The 21,382-nt window shown below is 45.6% G+C and overlaps 3 protein-coding genes and 1 long non-coding RNA gene across 6 annotated transcripts; 2 read left to right on the top strand and 2 right to left on the bottom strand.

The window, feature by feature from the left end:
• Positions 1 to 217: 217 nt before the first annotated feature.
• On the bottom strand, positions 218 to 2,356 carry LOC144936308 (uncharacterized). The gene has a single exon (XM_078863406.1). It carries the CDS (start codon positions 2,354 to 2,356, stop codon positions 218 to 220), a length of 2,139 nt encoding a protein of 712 aa, XP_078719532.1.
• Positions 2,357 to 3,436: 1,080 nt separating this feature from the next.
• Positions 3,437 to 6,733, top strand: NDUFA11 (NADH:ubiquinone oxidoreductase subunit A11). The gene is made up of 4 exons (XM_078863107.1): positions 3,437 to 3,740; positions 5,465 to 5,557; positions 5,998 to 6,120; positions 6,290 to 6,733. The coding sequence occupies exons 1-4, from the start codon at positions 3,662 to 3,664 to the stop codon at positions 6,451 to 6,453; spliced, it is 459 nt and encodes a 152-aa protein (XP_078719233.1). The 5' UTR covers positions 3,437 to 3,661; the 3' UTR covers positions 6,454 to 6,733.
• A 337-nt stretch (positions 6,734 to 7,070) lies between these two features.
• On the bottom strand, positions 7,071 to 10,584 carry LOC144936174 (uncharacterized). Its single transcript, XR_013637387.1, has 3 exons — positions 10,362 to 10,584; positions 8,579 to 8,676; positions 7,071 to 8,331 (listed from the first exon to the last, which is right to left on the bottom strand). It is a non-coding gene; the product is annotated as an uncharacterized LOC144936174 (long non-coding RNA).
• A 45-nt stretch (positions 10,585 to 10,629) lies between these two features.
• Positions 10,630 to 19,807, top strand: CCDC169 (coiled-coil domain containing 169). Of its 3 annotated transcripts, none has more exons than XM_078863104.1 (9): positions 10,630 to 10,779; positions 12,360 to 12,442; positions 13,455 to 13,565; positions 14,552 to 14,592; positions 15,028 to 15,126; positions 15,979 to 16,032; positions 16,197 to 16,270; positions 16,949 to 17,038; positions 18,211 to 19,807. In XM_078863104.1, exons 1-9 carry the CDS (start codon positions 10,703 to 10,705, stop codon positions 18,347 to 18,349), a joined length of 768 nt encoding a protein of 255 aa, XP_078719230.1. In that variant the 5' UTR covers positions 10,630 to 10,702; the 3' UTR covers positions 18,350 to 19,807. The 3 variants fall into 3 exon arrangements, with proteins under 3 accessions (XP_078719230.1, XP_078719231.1, XP_078719232.1); XM_078863105.1 differs by having other exon boundaries at positions 18,214 to 19,807; XM_078863106.1 differs by lacking the exon at positions 15,979 to 16,032.
• Positions 19,808 to 21,382: the final 1,575 nt, after the last annotated feature.

Here is a 21,382-nt window from a genome sequence, read left to right on the forward strand (position 1 = left end):
TTGAGGGGGTAAGGGGGTGAGAGGGGGTTAGGGGTCGGCACGGTTTGAACCGACTCAAACTGGTTTCAAATTGAGCAAGCCAAACCAAACCAGCGACGACTGAACCAAACCAAACCAAAACCAAACCAAACTAAGCTAAACCAAACCTCTTGAGTTGGCTTGAACCGAAAAGATGCGCGGCAAACAATATTCGCATTCAATACAAATATCAAGTGTATTAATCGCTAATTTCTACGCAGGCTTTCTTCATATTGAGATTCACTAGCAAGTACTGGACGACGATGTCGTCCACAGCCATCTCCTCAAGCTTGGCACGCCCAATGTCCTTGAACGCAGTGTGGTAGTTCAATGGCAGTGAAACCCCAACACTAGGCAACATCCGCGCCCACGAGCGCACACACATCTCGGCCTTGAACTTGCACTTGTGCAGGTTTGGTCGGTCGAGAAAGGAGCGCTTGGCGGCCGAGTTTGCTCTCTCGGAGGGCACGGACGACGCCGGGATAGGCAAATAGTCGAGGGCCACGCGTCGTAGGCGCGGGTACTTGCCGCCGTACAGCTTCCACCACTCGACGACGTCCATGCTCAGGTCCTGAGTCGGCTCAAGCAGGAAGCGGTCGACCTCGGAGGCGGCGCCGTCGTGAGCGTTGGGCGCGTAGACCATGTCAAAGAGGATGTTAATGCCGCCACGCGGCGCCGCCTTCGGCGCCGCGTCCGTCGTCAACGCTGGGTAGCGCTGGTTGAGAATGTCCGTCATCATGTCCTTGATATTGCTGTACTCGGTGCTCGAGGCCGCGGGCTTGGGGTGGCGCAGGTCGAGAAAGCGGGCGACGCGGCTTGGTTCGGACGAGAGAAGGTCGCTGTACTTGACCATGTAGTCGGAGATGGTCACGGTGGCCGAGCTCACGACCACATGAGGACTCGGGCGGTGGGTCATGCAGTGGCTCAAGAGAGCCTCCTGCGCCGTGATGGCGTTCGAGATGGTGCAGTACTCCTCGGCGCCCATGGCATCGGAGATGGCCGCCGGCTTCTCCAAGAACTGGCAGAGCAGCGCCGCCTGCTCCCACTGCTCGTCCGACAAGCCGGCCTGGCTCCGCGACCAGCCGGGCTCAAGGCAGATGGCGTCGATCACTTGGCGCTGCCTTAGCGACGCCGTGAGCATCACGTACGTGCTACCCCAACGTGTGACCACGTCGAGGCAAGGCGGCTGCAGCGGGCACTTGAGGTAGTGCCGCGCGAGTGACGTGTAGGCCGCCCTCTTCGTCTTGCTCTTGCGGATAGCGCCGAGCGTCGCGCGGAGGCTGCGCAGCAGTGTCTCGAACGCGCCGAATGAGGCCTTGACGCCGAGGTTGACGCAGTGCGCGATGCACCGCAAGCAGCACGTCGAGCGCAGGTTGCTCCCCTCGAGGAGCGTGAGGGACTTGGCGGATGCGACGGCGTCAGAACCGCTGTCGGTGACGACGGCGAGCAGGCGCGGCCACACGCCAAAGTCGTCGAGCAGCTCGTGCAGGCGCTGCGCCATGCGCTTGCCCACGCCTTCGCCCGGGGCCACCCAAAAGAAGTCAATGATGCAGTTGCACATGGAGAACGACGCCGGGTCCATCCAGTGGAGGGTGACCGAGAAGAAGTCGGTCATGGCGTCGTTTGTCCAACCGTCGTAGGTCAAGGAGACGCAAGAGCCAAAAGTAGTAAAGTACTGTAGCACGAGTAGCTTGAGGACGACATACATCTCGAGCATGCGGCGCTTGACCGTGCGCTCAGACTTGGGCTCGTAACCCGGTGCAGCTCGTTGAAGAAGAGTCGTAAAGGGATCCGATGTTACGTGTTTATGGCCTAGACCACTCGTCGCGATGTACTCGGCGACAAAGCTGTCCATGGCCTTGCTCGCGTGCGCTGACATGGGCGTGGCCATCTTGGACTGCACGAGCAAACCCTTCCCCGTCGGCGGCGACGTGACGACCGTGGGCGACTCGGGGTCGACGATCCCATGGGTCTTGAGATGCTTGATACGGGTGCCCGAGGAGGTGGAGCCTGCGTACTGGAGGGTGCAGATCTTGCAGGTCCGGCTCTGCACGTCGCCCGCGGCCTGGCTCGTCTCAAAGTACTCGTCGTGCCACAGCGCTCGGGACACACGGGCCTTCTTGGGCTTGGGCTGCGTCGCGGTCTGCAGCGCTGCGGCGCCGAGGGTGCGCATGAGGCTCTGCCGCGTGTCGCCGCGCGTGGCGTCCGGGCTCTCACGTTCGCTCGCCATCGGCTCCTCGTCGCTACCGGCGTGTTTGGTCTCTTCCACGTCGTGGATGAGATACCTTGTGATGCTGGAGCCGCCGGGGATGGCGCCGTCTTGAGCCGCTCGAGCCATGGAGATGCAATTGCAAAGTGAATTCGCAGGCAAAGGCAACTACAGCATGTCCTTTCGTGTCGCCTTTACAACCAACCAAACTAGTTTGAGCCGGTTCCACCCTGTCCGAGCCAAACCGAGTCGGTTTTCGTAGCCCCAAACCAAACCGAACCAGTTCAAACAGAGCCAAACCAAACCGATTTGGTTCGGTTCTAACCGCGGTTTGGTGGTTTGAGCCAAACCGTGCCGACCCCTAGAGGGGGTGGAGAGGAGGAGGGGGTGGAGAGGAGGAGGGGTTGGAGGAAGGGAGAGGAGGAGGGGGGTGAAGAGGGGATGAGGGGGGGGAGAGGGTGAAAGAGGGGATAGGGGGCAGAGGTGGGAGAGGAGGAGGGGCGAGAGGAAGAGGGGGTGAGGGGGGTGGAGAAGGGAAGGGGGAGGGGAGTAGGGAGAGAGGAGGAGGAGGGGGGAGAGGGGGAAAGGGAAGGAGGCAGAGGGGGTAGAGGAGGTATAAGGAGGGGGAAGATGAGGGGGAAGGAAGGGAGGAGGGGGAGAGAGGAGGAGGTGGAGGAGAGGAGAGGAGGGGGTAAGAAAAGGGGGGAGAGTAAGGGGGTGGTGGAGCGGAGGAGGAGAGGGGGGAGGAGGGGTGGGAAAAGGTAGGAGGGGGGAGGAGGTAGGAGGGGGGGAGGAGGTAGGAGGGGGGAGGAGGAGAGGGGAGGAGGGGGCAGAGGAAGGGGGAGGAGGGGGAGGAGGGGGGAGGGTGGGAAAGGGGCAGAGGGGGGAGGAGGAGGTATGAGGAGGGGGAAAATGAGGGGGGAGGAGGGGGAGAGAGGAGGAGGTGGAGGAGAGGAGGGGGTAAGAAAAGGGGGGAGAGTAAGGGGGTGGTGGAGGGGAGGAGGGGGGAGTAGGAGAGGGGAGGATGAGAGGGGAGGAGGGGTGGGAGGAGGTGGGAGGGGGGGGAGGGGTGGGAGGAGGTGGGAGGGGGCAGGATGTAGGAGGGGGGAGGAGGGGTGGGAGGAGGTGGGAGGAAGGGTGGGAGGAGGTGGGAGGAGGGAGGGAGGATGGAGGGAATGAGAGGGGGAGGGGTAAAAACACCACCCACGCCCCCACAAAGTGCCGCACGCGCTCGACCAATGGGTGTGAGCGGTAAACCGGGCTCCGGTTTTGACCAATCACGGCGCGGCTTGCTGTGACCCGCCTTGACCTCAGTTCGAGGAGACTGCCCGGACCGAGCTCCGCCGCGGTTCCGCCGCTCGCAAGCGAAGGCGTCTCGACCCTCATCCCTCCGCTTCTCCCCTCGGCGCATCGGCGGCTGGAGACCGATCCACGATGGGGTTCTGGGACAAGGCGGACAACGCCGACCCTCTGCAGAAGACCGTGGAGGCGACGAAAATGGGCGCCATCGTGGGTGAGTGGTCGGCGCGGCTGAAGGAGGCCGCAGGGCGCCCTTGGGGTCCGTCCCAGTGACCGCGTTGTTATGATGGAGGGGAGGGCCCCCTTCTCATTCCCGGCATTTCTCACAACTCCTTGCATCAAACCATTCCATTGTCCTGACAGGGCAGTCAATCAGGGGGAATCCCCAGTGGGCAGCTGTCCGTACGCGGAACTTAGAAGACCCGTAGACTCGCAGAAAACAATAGACTGGCATAGATGCCCATGGTCTCACATGCTCATGTGCTCGCACAGGGACCCAGTAGTTAGTAAAGTATGGCAGTGATGTCGCGCTGACGCGAGAGCGCGCCGGGCATTGATTATTCACGAAATGTCAAGCCTTATAACAGACAACCCAGGACATGTAAATGAGCTGTTCGATGTGTGTGTGCGTTTTAAAGGTTTCTCTGCAATGGGTCACATCTTCAACTATCCCTTTAACCCTGTACGCTGCTCTTCGTGGAATCGTGTTGTCGTTAGTGTCAAAATGCTTCCCAATGTCAACTTTGTCATGTGCAGACTCCAGCTGCACGCCAACTGTTTTGTCCACTTCGTTGTGAAGAGAGCAATTAATTCAAACATTAGTTTGCAATGTTTTAGTTGCAAGACTGTTAATAAGAGATGGTGATTTGTTTTATTTCATTTGCTGGGGCAATGGCTTGAGATTGTTTCCTGTATTTTTTCGGATTAACTGAAAATCAAAGTGTCTCTATGCCCAAGGGCCGGGGCAACGCTCAAGTGACGCATTCCTATGGCCGAGGACAGTCCATTCCACAGGACAACCACTCATGACTTCATACACGATGGCGTGGCATTTCACTGAACACAGAGAGATGATGAGCCGCTTCCACCAAATTTTTAACTTTTACCCTTCCGATTGCCAGTGCCACCGGCCTTTTGTTGTTTAAACACTGCTGTTGTATTAATTTGTCGTAGCTTAACGTTTCTATTGCAGGTATGTGGCTCATTGAAGCAACAGGACTGCCACTTGAGTTGTCGATTTAATTATCCCACCCTGGGTCAATTCAGTGTCTTGAGGCAATTGTCAACTTTATGGAGTCTGTACAATAATACATGATGATATCGCACCACTTAGTGGGCAGTCGGCATTGGTTATACAGTAATTGGTCACCTCTTTCGGAGTGTGGAATTTTGATGACTGGTTCGTGACTTCCCGCAGAGATAAGCACAGATTAGGACTTGGTGGAAGGACAGTAACATTTAAAATTCGGTCACACTTCCACTGAGACTGACGATTGCGAATGAATATTGACATTAACAGAAAACACATTTGATCATCGGGCTTGACCTACTGCTTATTTCACAGTTGATGTTGACTTTATGCCTTGGCGACACAAACAGGTCGATGTGCGCTTGCAGCCCTCTCATGGCCAACTTCTGACTTCGTCTGGCACTGGCTCTAAGCCAATCCGCTTGTGAGAGTGGGATTCCCAGTTTCAGACAATCTTCTGTCCAAAATAAATCCCTATTTTTACTTCTTTTAATGTCGGTATTGCTTCAAAAGCTCCAGATCAATACCATTATTTAGTAGTATATATATTTTAGCTACTTCCACTGTTCTTTTTGAAGTGCCCAAGTTTGTGTACTGTACAATTGAATGGATAGAACGAAGTTGTGATATCGCCTAACTTTTGTTGTAATGTTCCATTCAGTCACGTGTGAAATGTGAATGTCTTCCAGGTGCGCTTGGCACAGCGTATTACCTCTCCGCTTTCGAGTCCACGACCACGGCGGGTACACTGATGCGGTTTGGGGCAGGAACCGCCGGGATAGGTTCGTGCGCACACCATGCATGATACCGTCTGATTGTATATACAACGTACAGACGTTTTCCCTCAGTTACTCCCTTACCTTATATGCCACAGTCAACCAGTCTTTATTATGAGTGTTCAGCACACGAGCTTGGTTTGTCATGTGGAGTTATGTAGCAGGTCATGTGGGGTATTTGAATGAACATAAACACAAGGTATTAGCAAAATACCCTTTAAAGTAAATTCTTACATTATTGATACGTTGCACTAAATTGTGCATGAACTGTTTGTTTTATTTATGCAAGTGAAATGTGAATGTTATGCTGTGATATAAGGCTAATTGAGAAAATAAGACAAAACATGAGACAATACAAGAATCAGATCTCGTGTCAGATGCTGACTCCTAATTAGGTTAAGCATGAGATGCCTAGTATGTACTGTGGTGCGTGTTTGTATACTCAGCTGCTCTTGGTGCCATCTTCAGCGTGGGCACGTGCCTCAGCGCTCAGGTCCTGAACGAGCCTGACAACGCTTTCAATCACTTTGTCGGAGGCTGCAGCGCTGGCCTGGCTTTGGGCACCCGAGGTGAGTTTGTGGATGGTGCAAGTCTTGAGAGCATGGCACTGGGTTTGCCAAGCAATGCTGTCCATTTTCCCTTTGTATTTGCAGTCATCCCTGTGTATTTTATTAAATGTTTTGCGATATTCATGTGAACCTATTTCGTGCAAAAAAGTTTTCTGTTGTGTTGTTGCAGCCCACAGTTTCAGCGTGGCGTCTATGGGCTGCGTTACATTGGGCTCTCTGGGCGTGCTCGCAAAGGTCGGCCACCGGGAGGGCTGGCGTTTCATTGCGCCAGCGCTAACGCAGGCTGAAGTAGACGCGCAAGCGATTGCCCCTTCACCCAAGGCATCGCATTAAGAGGATGGAATCGTTTCAGAGTTCAAGGGCAGACATGCATGCACACACCGACAGACACCTGGTGTGAATACACACATAGGCACTTGGATATTGAAGCGTGCAGATTTACAATCTGCCTGTATGTGCAGCACATTCAAAGTCACTTACACAACTTCTAATGAAAGATAAGTTGACAAAGACATGTGTGTTGCCATTTAACCACATTGTAAATTTTGCCTTGTAAAGAAATCATCTCGAAAAGATGGTTGTCATATATTGTACTGAATCCTAAATAAAGGTGAATACAACAAATGAAATGCTTACTGATCAATGACCAATCAGCAATGGTAAACCTACAGTGTTTTGGGATGTTTAAAAAATGTTAAATTATGTCAGTCTTTACATTTTAAACAAGGTTAATTATGTATATTATAATGAACTACACATCCTGGACCAACTACTGTGGTGCAACGAAGAACTTTGAAGGATACCGAAAATATTTCCTACCATAGGTTTTGTGTATATGCAAAACAAACCCACCTCCATTAAAATACATTCGAGCACTTAATATTCACAGTAACTTGATTCCAATGTAACATTTACATTTTTTTTTTTTAAAGCAAGTGCAATAACCATTATACAACAGCTGACAAATACAGAACGATAATACAGTTGTCATTCATTAATTGTATACATTTCTAAATACAGAATTAGTCTACAACACCTTCTCGCACTGACATTTAGGGAGTGTTGTCCCTGTAGATTAAGGAAAAGATGAGTGGCACTATTCCAACCGATTTGAATCCAAGCTTCCAGTCAGACTTTCCTTGGTACCTCACTTAGTAGTCCTTTACAATTTTAGCTTATTTAGCATTCAGCTGATAAAATGAAAGAATGCCAGTTCTGTAATTATCAAATAGGGTTTAGGGGTCGGGATTTTATACATATGCTAATTGTACTCTTTGGTTCTTTCGGTAAAGTCACGTAGGTGAAAAAATAAATTAAATGACGTTCTGGACGCAACACAAGCGCCCGAAACGTGATTAAATTTTTTTTTCACCTACGTGACTTTGCCAAAATAACCAAAGAGTATGGATCCTTGCAGTCACGAAAACTTCAAATCTAGAATATGCTAATTGTCGAAATGGCACGTGGTCTCCAGCCTATCAGAATGTTATTTTTGTACAATACTGGACGTCTGAAAAAAAAGAGCTTCATAGCTTATCGGATTCCTCCAGTCTAAATAAAATATCTGCTATATAACCAGTATAAATGGTGTGGAAACTACTATTAAGATACAGCCTCAAAAGTAGCTTTTAGATAGTCCTGTAAATCATTTGCTGTGTAACACGTGTATAAAGCTTTATTAGTGAGAATGAACATTCGGTCAAGTGCATCATTGTACTCGTAATGTCACTGCTACTCAAGTAGGTGCATCATTACAGCGATGCCAATATAGCATACAGTGGCCAGGTTTTGAAGCCTATTTTATGAAGTATACACCACCTATGTACATATTTAAAAGAACTTAGTTTTTTCCGTTTCTTATTTAAATCCTGAGAAGTGTGTACATTTGTGTCGGCAAACCCAACGAAGGCATTAAAACACACTTGGCATGGAGGTAGCAAAAAGCAATTGGGTACTACTGTCATCTTTTGAAATGGTATTCTATTAGAGGGGACCTTTCAAGTTGTATTAATACACCCCTTGGCTATATTAACTTAAAAATGTTATTGTTCCATGCACCCGAGATAGAGCCTTGAAAGAGGGCTTAAGCATCATTGCTGAACTCTGCAACATGGATGGACTGGTTTCTGACAGCCAGCCATGCTACGGAAAGCTGTATTGGTTGGTACTTTTGGGGCGAACGGCAGCCACTCTCGCCAGCCTTTGCTGTGTCTGCAGAAGAACACACATGCAGCACCGCGTTACAAACACTACATCAAGCACAGTTACTTTTGTCTGCATACTATACGGTACATCTACAGACCACGAGGGGGAATGACAACGGAAGGCCTTCACCCAGAATTCGGTTAGACCGACTCAAAATTGTCTTAGTGGTCTGACGCCACAATTTCAACTTAATGTGCGTGTCCATGCACATGTAAACACCATTTAATACACGCATGACATTACATACTCTTACCTCTAGGAAGCTAGTATTGAGGTCCTTCAGAGAAGAGTGGTACTGCAAAATCGCCTGGTGATGCTTCTGGATCTCCATTGCTTCTTCTTTAAGCGTCACTGTGATACGGAACACAAAGGGGCAAAAGCCCCTTGAGCGACATTTACACAACCTGCTTCTTTGTAACTCGTTTTGCAAACCTCGCGAATGACGACCCAGATGGAGCAACGAAAGCCAGCTCGCGTGCAGGAGCTAATAATAGGAGTTTGCACGATATTCTGTCCCGTGGATAACAAGGGTCGCCGATTCTAGGAATTCCTTAACATATCTAGTGCAACTAACAAGCTTTTGGTGTTCAACAAACACGCAACGACATACTGTACAGTCGTGCACATCGCGTGTATATGAACTCGGGCTGAACGATTAATCGATTTCAAATCGAAATTTGAAACAATGCGATTAGCAAATCGCGATTTTTAGCGATTTGAAAAGTCCTATTTCTTATTGGAATTTTTTATTTTGTATTATAACTTTATTTAACTCAATTGTTATGTTTGATTGTTCTATTTCAATTACAGCATTTTAATAAATACATGTTGAAAGCAATTAATATATTTTAAGTTGTCATCCATGCATTAGAATATATAGAGCAGTTCATATTTTGATGGTATCATGTGGTAATGCTCCATCACGTTTTAAATCTATTACACAGTGAACATTGAACTCAAGCTTGACTTAGATTTTTGTTTATAGAAAATCAAATCGCAATATCTGTCTGAAAAATCGCAATTGGATATTTCCCCCAAATCGCTCAGCCCTAATATGAACCTACGGTATGGTATATTGGTGACCCAGGCCACTTTCGCAAATGAGACTATTATGGTTTTCTATGCGGCGTTCGTACCCGGTCACAACTAAATTAACTTAAGCCTAGTGTCGTGGTCAGACACCAGCTTGAAGTTTCGTTCACGATAACAAACCCTTCAAATACACGGTCAGTCGTGCCAATAAGCCTCGAGTTCCGCCACTGAATTGACGTTGAATATAACTTGAATTAGAGGTTTGTCAATTGAGTTTAAATGTCCTTACTTTTCCAATAGACCGGTTAGTACCGATCCAGGCACAAATCAACGCCATAATCTCGTAGACAAGCTATACGGCATTACCATGGCGAGACCAGGACATATACAATACTTATTCAGACAATCGCTGTTGTTTCACTTGGTACTTAGCTTTATCGACCCGCATGAATTACGGTCTGGGATTTGCACCCTTCGCATTGTTCCGCTTACAAGTCGGGCTCGAGGAAGCCAAGCACAAAAGTGTAGTAACTTTAATAATAATAAACACAGAACTGAACTATATTCTTGGTTCTTTCGGTAAAGTCACGTAGATAGAAAATAAAAATTAAATAACAAATAAAAGCTAAAACCACGACGTTTCGATCGCAACACAAGCGGTCTTCATCAGGCGGAGAGAAAGAGGATGAAAGCCTCCAAATGCAACTGCTTATAAGCGCTTCCAAACTTGATTTGAAGCTTTGGTGACCGCAGGAATTACTTTAAAAGCTGAGCAAAGCTGTGCACTTTTAAAGCCCTTAGAAGCAGTGACATTTGGAGGTTTTCCCCTCTTTTCTCTCCGCCCGATAAAGACCGCTTGTGTTGCGATCGAAACGTCGTGGTTTTTAGCTTTAATTTTCTATCTACGTGACTTTACCGAAAGAACCAAGGATATGAATTCCTGCAGCCACGAAAGTTTTAAGTAAAAACACAACAGAACTGAAATACATTGACAATGCGCTGACCCAAGAGCTCCTGAATCCGCTGGTAATCCTTTTTGTACTTGGGTGTCGAGCTTTCGTCCATAGCGCGCTTCGTAACGATGCTAACGACTCAACAAAAACCGCGTAAAGAAACGAATTAGCGCGATAGAACAAGAATAAGCGAACAAACTTCTGTATTGGATGAGAGATAAGAAGCGGGCGGGGTGGGGGTGAGGTTTGTGTACGAAAAAAATTGGCGGGAACGAGTAACAAAATGGCGTCCGTCGCTAAGTGCGCATGCGCGGCAGTGGTAGGGGGCGTGGCCGCGTGAAATAGGTCGCCATGGAGACGCGGGAAGCCGGAAGCGAGGAGGGAGAGAGAGAATGGAGGCGTTGGGATCGGGGCCCGAGGAGGAGCGGACGAGTCTCCGGGCCGAGATCGCGCAGCAGCGGCAGATGAAGTGAGTCGTGAGTCCGCGGCGAGCCCGAGGGCTTGCGAGGCGTCGTGGGGTCGAATAAAGGGCGACGGATTCTGTTCTGGACCAGAAGCAATTTCAGTATCGCGATGTTAATCGTAAACAGCTACACGAATCGAAGTCGCAAGTTAGCGATTCCTGGTATCGATTCCGTTCAACGTTTTCTTATGGGGTTGGAATCGAAAACGAATTTAAAGGAATCGATTCACGTTCGAACAGACGTCATATTTCATGGGACCTCCTTTGCCAGTTCGAAAATATAAGAATAGGTTTTACCCTTTTTTTCTGGCAACAAAACTGAAACCTTTTTACAAGGCATCATGTCTGCATTAACCACAATACCCGTGGTCAGAATGCTAACAAAAAACACTGGTAATATATGCATTGTCCTTGAAACTGATTGATCCACACCAGAGACAGCTTTCTTTTGAGCCTCGTCTCAAACGGTGCTAGACCAGAGGACACCAAAAGGCGTACAGCTCAAAGACAATGCCACTATCAGAGTAATGAGAGCTCGGGGTTAGCATCTACATCATGGGACCTTCTTTGCCAGTACCAAAATATAAGAAGAGGTTTTCCCCTTTTTTCTGGCAACAAAACTGAAACCTTTTTACAAAGCATCATGTCTGCATTTTACAAGGCATCATATCCGCATTATCAGAGTGTGTTTTTTGTTTGAATTCTGACCACAAGTATTGTGGTTAATTCAGACATGATGCCTTGTAAAAAGGTTTCAGTTTTGTTGCCAGAAAAAAGAGGAAAAACTATTCTTCGACGTAATATTTATTGATACTGTTGGAATCCGATGAGCTATAAAGCTCTTTTTCACAGATGTCCAGTAGGGGCGGGTCAGAACGTTATAACAACAAACAACACAAAAAACACGATAGGAGTGCAAAGTTTCGGGAAGGTAAACAAATCACTTTTCAAAACATACAAATAATTTTTTTAAAATGTATCTTTCCAGGTAAAGCCCACTGAGCTATTAACTTATTTTTTAGAAGCGACCTGACCATTTAAAAATACCTTCCAACTAAGTTTAAAAGTGTAACGCTGTCCATTTGTCAGTAGACATTGGTTATCTGAAAGACATTGGGAACGTATTGTTTATACAATGTCGCCTGACGAAGCTAGTTGTAATTACTGGTGAAACGTCGTACTCAGATTGTAAATGTTGTGGCTTTGCTCTCCAACACACCGGTGTGCTGTACTAGTAACGAATTTTCATGTTCTGTTTACATGACAAACCTTACTAATTGGATGTGTCGGATGGTGGCGGGTTTAACGACACATTTACGCGATCTAACCCACAATAAAACCTGTATTATGGATGTTTGTACAATCCCTTCTCTAAGCATCACCTCCATGCACGCTCACCAGAAGCGTTGCTGTTGAACAATGACCCCACTCGGATGAATTTGTTGTACATATGTTGAACTTCGTTCGTAACATACGTAGTCAACCGTGTTAATCAGAGGTGCAGGGGAAGGACAACAAACTAAACACAAAAAGCAGTAAATGCTTGTTTTCCATTTGTCTGTCCGTATGTGTGCGTGCGTGGTCAGGATGATGTTGGAGATTTCCATTAAGGAGTTGCAAAAGACGGCCATTGAGATGGAGAAGAGGCTGGGACAGGTGGAGGAGGAAGGTGAATATTGAATTCAGAATCATAATCTTTGTTTAGCATAGTTTGTCTCCATGAACAGTGAGGCACTCGTTAGACCTTAAGGAATTCTTGACATCATTTTCAAGAGTAGCCCATCGTGTGCCGATTAGTACGGTTGGCTACGTACCATGTAGAAGAAGTTCAACATACATACAGGGTCTAAATTTGCCAAGTAAAAAAATTACACTGCAAATTAATCAACAGGTATTCCACGTAGCAATCATCGCCCCCCACTGGCAGACTAATTCCGCAGGTAACTTTTGCAACTGAGACTACCGTATATCCTGGTCTCTTGAGTTCTCATCTGGTTTAACAAAATTAACTTGAAAGTTGATATTTATTTGAGGTTGTCAATTGCTGGTGGATACTCTATAATTCTATACATTTCATGTTATAAAGTAAAAGTCAAACGTTAAATGTTAATATATAATGGCCGTTTTCTCAATTGATTCAGATTGTGCTATTATACATAACAGTTCATTCTGGGGAGAAAAAAATATATGTCAAAACGCGTATTATATACTGGAGTACTTATGAAGAATCCTTTAAGTAGACATTTTATCCTTTCCACAGGAGGTGGCGCACTTTTACACAATCCATGAGCTTGTCGAATGACAGGCCAATCGAGCTGGAATTTAACCAAATGACAGTGTGCAAATTAAACTTCGATATATTTACATGTGTAGTTACTGTAACCATTAACTAGATACACTTGAGAACCTTGCTTACTTATGGGCTGCTATCTGGATTCGAACCCACATGTACTGTAAACAGAATTGTTTAGTGTGTGCCCACATGCTGTTAGATGTATATCCTATGTTACAAATGTTTTATTATGTACGATGGATCCACGCATTAAGAATGTACAATAGATCACTTAGTGGAGTGGTGGGATACATTTAACCCTCCATCATCTCTCAAAATATCCGAGCACAGCTGCCTTGAGCCGCAAGCCTTTCCACGGCAGACACTGATGTGAGACAATTCCCGGCAGGGTGCGAGTGGCGGACGCGGTACGAGACGCAGCGAGAGCTCAACGAGCGTCTGCGGCTGCAGCTGGAGGAGATGAGGACGAAAGTGAAGGAGGGCCGCGACACCCTGAGAGGTGCTGCCAGGCCACCGTGGCTCAATACGCATTTCTCCCATGTGTCTCGGTACAGGAGATGGATGGGTTCGATCCGAACCCTGACGCCTGTAAATTTGAAGTTTACATGTCACTTGCCCCGTAGTCGCATAGATTTTTCTCCGGGTCCTCTGGTTTTTCCCTCCACATTAAGAAAAAAGCATTTTAGAGTATTTTCCTGCTATACATTTCCATGTTGAGCTATCATTTGTAGCCAGATCGCTTCTAAGAAAAAGCTATATAGCTCAGTGGGCCTTACCTGGTAAAATAAAATTAGTTTTAGTCTGGGCATGTATGTATGGACTGTATTACGTTAAACTGCTTTCGCAACGTATGTAGCCAACCGTGCTAATCGGAAGTTCCGTGGAAGGACAATAAACTAAACACAAAAAGCAGTTATCATGTTGTGGTGTGGTGGTAAAGCACACTACTGAAGGCTTATCGGTCTCTGTTAGTGCGATGATTACCCAAGGTTCCATCTCCCTTTGGTGCTTGTACGATGTTCAGGATCCTGCAAGACCAGAGGTGTTGTGGCATTAATGGGATTAGACATAATGACCTTGACTTTTGCCTATTCAAGTACAGTAATTGAAACTGACACAGCTGGCTGGAGTGAAAACAGATTTCTCTGACTCTCAAAGTGCAGTGTGACATCCTTAGCAATGAGTAAAACATGTTCATGGATTGTCTTGAGTTTCTGAATTAGATTACAGTCTTGGGTTAGGTAAGGGGATGTTGGAAATAATTTTAGAGTTGGTGGACTAAGTTCAGTGGGATTGTCTGGGGATGGATGAGAAAAATGTGAGTACGCCCTGCAACCAGCGGGTAATGTACACGAGTGTGCTTTTAACTGGATGCTGTTAAACAAAACTCTTCTTAATGTACAATGTATATAAACGGCAAGGACTGTACAGTCTTGTGGTATGGCCTCATTGCTGGTTTAAAATGAAAAATGTATGTTGTTGCAGAGAGGTCGAATGTCATGCAGGGATATAATCAGCAGTCGAAGGTAAGTGTGACTTCTCTGCTTATTCAGTTTGACTTGCTGTCAAATAGAGGGCACTGTAGCGACACTGCCTCATCTTTGCACCCAACAGCAGATATGAAGTAGCAGCTGTAAATAATGATGTACTGTATTCTAAAATTGTTGGCCTTGTCTCCTATACGTGTTCTTTGCAAATGGATACATCTTTATCACGTGGTTTTATAGGTTGCAGTATTGTACATTATTGGATTCTCCATCCATGTTAGTTATACATTTGTTGACATAGATAATATTTTATGTAGACTGTAAATAGTAGTTGATGTGCGTTTTTGAGATATTTTCATCTTAACTAGCAGTAGATTGCATTTGTATAAACTGCTGACGCAAGTGCTGTGTTGAGTGCATTTTAAGAGGGTTAATGCTGTGCTGATGTGACCACTTTGCTGTCTTGACAATCAGGAAAGCCTGAAGCAGCTGCTTTGGAAGAAGGAGGAGGAGCGGCAGAGTCTGCAAGAGACGCTAGTGGATTATGAGTGGCGCATTGCACAGGAGGCAAAGGTAAAAGACCACGTACAAGGGGTGACACGAGAGGAACAAATTATTTTATATTGCTCTCTGATGAATGCGATATCATGCCGATTTCTTTGCAGTGGTTCAGGACTGTTACGTGTCCGTTAGGTTTTTCACCTGACAACAGAAAAAGGTTCTCCAAGCAATTATGTATGTTGAACTTATTTCGCATCATACGTAGCCAACCATGCCAATCGGAGGTGCGGGGGAAGGACAAAAAACTAAACACAAAAATTAGTTCTAAAGAAATTAGTTTACAATCTATATTTCAAAGTAAAGTGCATATCAAGGGTCGAATTATTTTCAAAAACAACTCGTCAATGATGGTTTAACCATGTAATTAAAATTACTCGAAGAGTTGAATTGATTTTGAAGATGCCCCCATGTTGATTGTAGGTAAGAAAAAAACACAAATTCCATGAAAACCAAATACACCTACACACAAGTGGCATGCTCTGCAAGTGAATGAAAACAGGCGAATGAAGCTCGGTATGAGCTCACTGCTCGGGGGCAATTCTTCGCCTTAAGAGACTGAACGCTCATTTAAGTATTGGACTAAGGGGTGCTATTTAAGTCCATACACTGGTCTCAGTTATTTTATTTTCCATCTAAATTCACACATTTTTAATGATAAAAAACGGAAATAAATATTTTATATTTATTTCATGTCGCGATTGATGACAGCTAATAACAGTGCTTCACTTTTGCAAATATTTTGAGGCAAAACAACACTTGGTAAAAATTACGTCCGTATTATGTTGTCACAAGATTCTTAACAGAATGACGGTGTAGGGTAAAATGTAATGTTGTCGGTTACAATCTGCTTATATTATGTCCTAGGCATACCACAAGGTAATAAATGAAAAGAGAGAAGTACTCAACCAGTTGGGAGAGGTAAGTGCGTGCATGCGTTCAATACAGTACCAGTTTAAGTTAATTCACTTTCTACATTTGTAGCAATAGCCAGAGGTGATTGTGAACTTATTGTAAATGCGAGGTGCTGCCAACGCATGCCTGCGTCTTGTTCTTTCTCTGTCATGGTTGGCTGTCGGGGAAAGACGATGGACATTTCGACAAGGCAAAAGAAGGTGCAACCAGCAACAGGACCACAGGACCTTGAACGTTCCAAACGGTACGCAATGCAGATATGATGTTGGCACTCGTATACCATTAATACATTCCTAAATAGTTCCTTTAGATCAGCGCTTTATGAGCTGCAGTCTTACTTACTTATTGTTGTTGACCCAATTAAAGATGCTTGTAATATATTGTCATCTAATTGACATTTGATAAGTTTACACAGGTGGAAGGGGTGGTGTGGTGTTTATTTTATTTTGCAATGAACCCGGCAAACTAATTCCTGTCCATGGCTAACATCAGTGAATAGTGATACCTTAACTGGTCCTGGGCACTCCTTTCAACAATGTGCACTGACCACGATCGTGAAATATGGTCAAATAACTTCCCTAACTTACACAGTGTGTGGAGGACTTCATCCAGCGGTGGATGAACACAGGGCTAAATATTATATTTTCATGAAGTCTTCTGAAAAGTTATGAATAAATCCTGGGCTTTACCCAGGAAAGTCTCAACTGCTAGCTATGATTAGCCAGTTATTGAGTGTTTGTGTGTGAAATACAGAGAGCCTGGAGAAAAGCCAAGCATACAAGGGGCTAACATAAACAATGTATATCCAAAGATAGTTAAATAGCTTACTTGCTATCATACCTTATTAGCAAGCATATGTTTTTCTTTCCAAAAGTAATGAAATACTTACAGTGGGACCATATTTTTTTCCTCTTTGCTGTAGAAAAGGGCGGCCTTCTCAAGAAGGTGGCCATGAACCGACCGACTCTGGAGGGACATGGCTCCCTCAGCTGCCAGCGGGGGCTCCTCCACGGTGAGGACGCTCACAGCTCTATTGCAGACACACTGCCTGCTGGCTTGTTCCTGCCCTACGACAGCTTCTAATGCAGAGCTCATGGCTAGAGAGCACTTTGTCCCCAGCACCTGCACTGAACCTCGTGTTGGATCATGTGTCTAAGAGCTGGTAAATATTCGGAGACTTGCAGCTATATTTGACTCACAAAGTTGTTGTCTCATCAGCTGGACAGATGTAGTTGCAGCGTCTGTATTGTCCACTGGAGGTTTCTACCCTCACTCAAACATACCAGTGGTATGAAGCATTGTTACAAATGTTAGACATGTGGCATTGATTACTATCATTTATGCATCTATAACATCACAAGGAACAAAGATGGATATTAACTTTGGCTCATTCTACATGAGAAATTATGTTTTAAAAATGCCTTACCTCAAAATAATAATCAACTAAGTCCATGACTGGATTAAACTCTCCCTAATTTCCAGTGAATATTTCCATTCTCATGTAACGTAAATGACACGCACAAATTCATATCCATCACCATGGCCTTGCAGCACAGAAATTAACCATTGTTTTGACATGGCTCCCTCAGCTGCCAGCGGGGGCTCCTCCACGGTGAGGACGCTCACAGCTCTATTGCAGACACACTGCCTGCTGGCTTGTTCCTGCCCTACGACAGCTTCTAATGCAGAGCTCATGGCTAGAGAGCACTTTGTCCCCAGCACCTGCACTGAACCTCGTGTTGGATCATGTGTCTAAGAGCTGGTAAATATTCGGAGACTTGCAGCTATATTTGACTCACAAAGTTGTTGTCTCATCAGCTGGACAGATGTAGTTGCAGCGTCTGTATTGTCCACTGGAGGTTTCTACCCTCACTCAAACATACCAGTGGTATGAAGCATTGTTACAAATGTTAGACATGTGGCATTGATTACTATCATTTATGCATCTATAACATCACAAGGAACAAAGATGGATATTAACTTTGGCTCATTCTACATGAGAAATTATGTTTTAAAAATGCCTTACCTCAAAATAATAATCAACTAAGTCCATGACTGGATTAAACTCTCCCTAATTTCCAGTGAATATTTCCATTCTCATGTAACGTAAATGACACGCACAAATTCATATCCATCACCATGGCCTTGCAGCACAGAAATTAACCATTGTTTTGTCATTCACAGCAGAGCACATGGCGTGACGACGCAGCAGCAACATAAGCAGCAGACAACTTCAGAGCCCCAACAAGGTCCCACAAGGAGACGCCCACACGGGAATCAGCTGCCGAAACTGGGAAAATTCCAGGCCCCCGTTATTCTGTAGAGGATCTGGACATGCCAGCTTGTGGCTATAAAAGTTCCGTCCTAACACGATGTTCACATCATTCGCTGAATGTCAGACCCGTTGTGTGCTGTGCACACGCCTGCCCATGTGTGATGTCAGTTCAGTTAAGAACATTTTGTAACGTTGGGTGATTTGTACTGCATAGCAACATGTATAGGACAAATAATGAAAATGTTCATTGTGCCAATCCACAGGTTTATCTGGTTATATTCACGTTTGTTAAATATATTACATAAATACAGTTTGCATTTATGTTTTTTTTAAGTTTTTATAAACTGATGTAGTAATATAAATTTGTTGTGGCTTGAAAAATATAACGGACACTTGTTTAAAAGTGCAAAATAGGACAACATTTTGAGCTATCAAACCTGCATACTTAAGTTATATGTACAATTTTATGAGATTGGTGGGCATTAGTTAAAGTCCCTCTTTAAATAACACTTTCAAAACTAGAATTGTATAGAAGAGCCGTTCCCAACCTCTGGATCATGGACCACTCACAATCCGCAAGGCTGTAGGAAGTGGTCTGCAGAACTTTTGCAGATACTTTTATCTTTTTCACAAAACACCATGTATTTCATTTACTTTCATTGAACAATTATTTAAATTACTCAATTCAAGGCAAGTTATTAATTTTAATGGATTTTTCATGAAACATTTTGGAGTTATTTTCATGTTTACAAACATTATTGGCGCATGCTGGTCTGCAAATTTTGAGGGTCCAGAAAGTTCAGGAATCACTGGACTATAGAAGGACCCCTATACCATGGAAAGTCAGTTGTGTGGCTTGTCTTCCAGCAGTGTTAGCCTGTGGAGCATCTCCATGAGTGACAGGTTGTATCCAATTACATACATTTACAATTCGTGGCAATATTGCAGGGGCCATGCTGTTACCAGTCAAGCAAGGCTTCATTTTTGCAGTCGGTTCTCATTGCAAGGCTAGCCAGGGTGAGCATCGATTGCAGGACCGAAGCTACCCTTCATAGCAATCGACTATGCTGGCTTTATTGTAATTGGCAGATACAAATGCGCTGCACCTGGCACCTTCAATGTGCCAGCTGAGGGGTGGAATCTGGCGGGGGTGTGAGGTGAAGGCCCCCCTCACTCCAGAGTGCCCTGCATCTGGAGCACGTGGTGTACCGTTTGGTATTTTGTTAAATCACTGAATTGCGAGTGTTTAAATCCATTGTGAGTTTTATTTGCCGTTGAAGTATTTAAGTGTTGTGATTTTGCATTGCGATACAATTTGAATGCACTGTATTTAAATGACCGCATCTCAAGATGCTGCACGGACACAGTAGAGGGCTGTGTATTGTTTCATGTTTGTTCTACCCCCTATACGGTATACTTAAGTCTACCCGAACGGTGAAATTTCAAACCGATGACCTGGACCTTGCTGTCGTTAAAACGTCTCACTTGTCAATAAAAAGGCAGATGTGCCCAAACTTGTTTACTTTGTATTTTATAGTCATAAGGCAATGGGACTTACAGAAGGTGGTGAACACTTGTAATCTGTTCATGCACCCCCCCAAAGTATTTAATTTATTATTCAGGAGAAATCGTATTGAATAAAATGTGTTGCGTATATCTTTCATGTGGAGAGCCAGGTGAATTAAGCACGAGGTGTGTATGGCTAGCATGGTGTGTATATATGTGAATGACTGAATGTGTGTATACCTGTGCTTGTATTTCTGTATGTTTATGTGTAATTACACTCGTGGACGACTGAGTTCAAGTATGAAGTATTTTATTTAACCAGGTGAGAACTCAAAGAGACCAGGTTGAGTCTCATTTGCAAGGGAGACCTGGGTCACCAAAAAGACAAAAGCCAGAACAAAGCAAAGAATAAGTAAAAGCAATCGGAACAAAACACACGAGGGTTCGAAAATAATTAAACGAGAAATGAACGTTAAATACCAAAGCTAAATATAAAATCCCTGCAGCGCAAATCGTGTTTGGTAGGTTACTTCCAGATTTATCATAGCACAAGTTACAAATCTAAGCTACAGAAAAATGAAACAGATAGAGGTTTGCAATATCATTAGGTATACAAAAATATCACTAAAGCAATTCCAAGTGAAGTGTCACAAATAATCGACTGAAATATTTCCCTGTAAACAAAGCACCTGCACAGCATCGTGTTAAACTGCTCGAACGTAATTTGTACAAAATGGGGGCACCTCTGTAGATAAGAGCACGAACCAAATCACCTTGATATGACGCACCTGCGTAGACATCACCTGCAACACAGGACGGTGTCTCCTGATTATTTAGACGGGAGCACGTGTCCCAATTCCACACGAGCACAAGGCACATGCCGCACCCTCTCTCTGTGCCAGCGCAGAAAGACAGCACACGGTTGTCCGTGCCATCTTATCAGCACCGAACTGCACGACACAAGTGTTGCAAGAAGAAGACGATCCCCCCCACCCCAACACGCAGCGAAGAAGAGGTAGTCATGAGCACGGCCTCCAGTGACGCAAACGCGGCCTCTTCGCGTGCAGCTGGGGCCACGGACGTGAGTTTTGTGGCTTTTTTGGATGGTTCGTTTTAAATGGCCCCAAAAGCAGCACGCGTATCTGAAAACCAACACGCGTGCCTTTGTTTGCAGGAGTTTTGTCACTGAACACTGGGTCCGGGTAGAGCTGCGACTGCACAACGCACGTGTGCGTCGCGAGCACGTGGGCGGGGGTGGGATTTAAACACCGTTGTGGAGTTATTTATCTGTGTAGATGGGATTTGTTTGGCCGGTGTCGCATTCAGCTTGAGTCTCGCAGGGACAGCTGCCATCGAGGGTTGCCTGCCTGAGAATGCCTCGATGCATTGTATTGGGAGGTGCGATAAATATAAATGTGTCGGTTCATCCACCACTACCCGACACAGACGATAGGTAGGGTTTGTCGCGTAAACAAAACGTGCCAATTTGTTACCACTTCAGCACATCCGGGTGTGTTGGAGAGTAAATCCACAACATTTTAAATGTGTGGATGTACCGTACTCAAATCGTGTGGA

The sequence above is a fragment of the Lampetra fluviatilis genome, chromosome 15 (assembly GCF_964198595.1).
Source record: "Lampetra fluviatilis chromosome 15, kcLamFluv1.1, whole genome shotgun sequence".
Taxonomy (NCBI): domain Eukaryota; kingdom Metazoa; phylum Chordata; class Hyperoartia; order Petromyzontiformes; family Petromyzontidae; genus Lampetra; species Lampetra fluviatilis.

Coding starts and splice junctions, on each gene's coding strand:
- LOC144936308 (XM_078863406.1), bottom strand. CDS start 2,356: ATGGCTCGAGCGGCTCAAGACGGCGCCATCCCCGGCGGCTCCAGCATC.
- NDUFA11 (XM_078863107.1), top strand. CDS start 3,662: ATGGGGTTCTGGGACAAGGCGGACAACGCCGACCCTCTGCAGAAGACC. Junction 5,558..5,997: donor GGCAGGAACCGCCGGGATAG/GTTCGTGCGCAC, acceptor TTGTATACTCAG/CTGCTCTTGGTGCCATCTTC. Junction 6,121..6,289: donor CCTGGCTTTGGGCACCCGAG/GTGAGTTTGTGG, acceptor GTGTTGTTGCAG/CCCACAGTTTCAGCGTGGCG.
- CCDC169 (XM_078863104.1), top strand. CDS start 10,703: ATGGAGGCGTTGGGATCGGGGCCCGAGGAGGAGCGGACGAGTCTCCGG. Junction 13,566..14,551: donor GGGCCGCGACACCCTGAGAG/GTGCTGCCAGGC, acceptor ATGTTGTTGCAG/AGAGGTCGAATGTCATGCAG. Junction 16,033..16,196: donor TACTCAACCAGTTGGGAGAG/GTAAGTGCGTGC, acceptor TGTCGGGGAAAG/ACGATGGACATTTCGACAAG.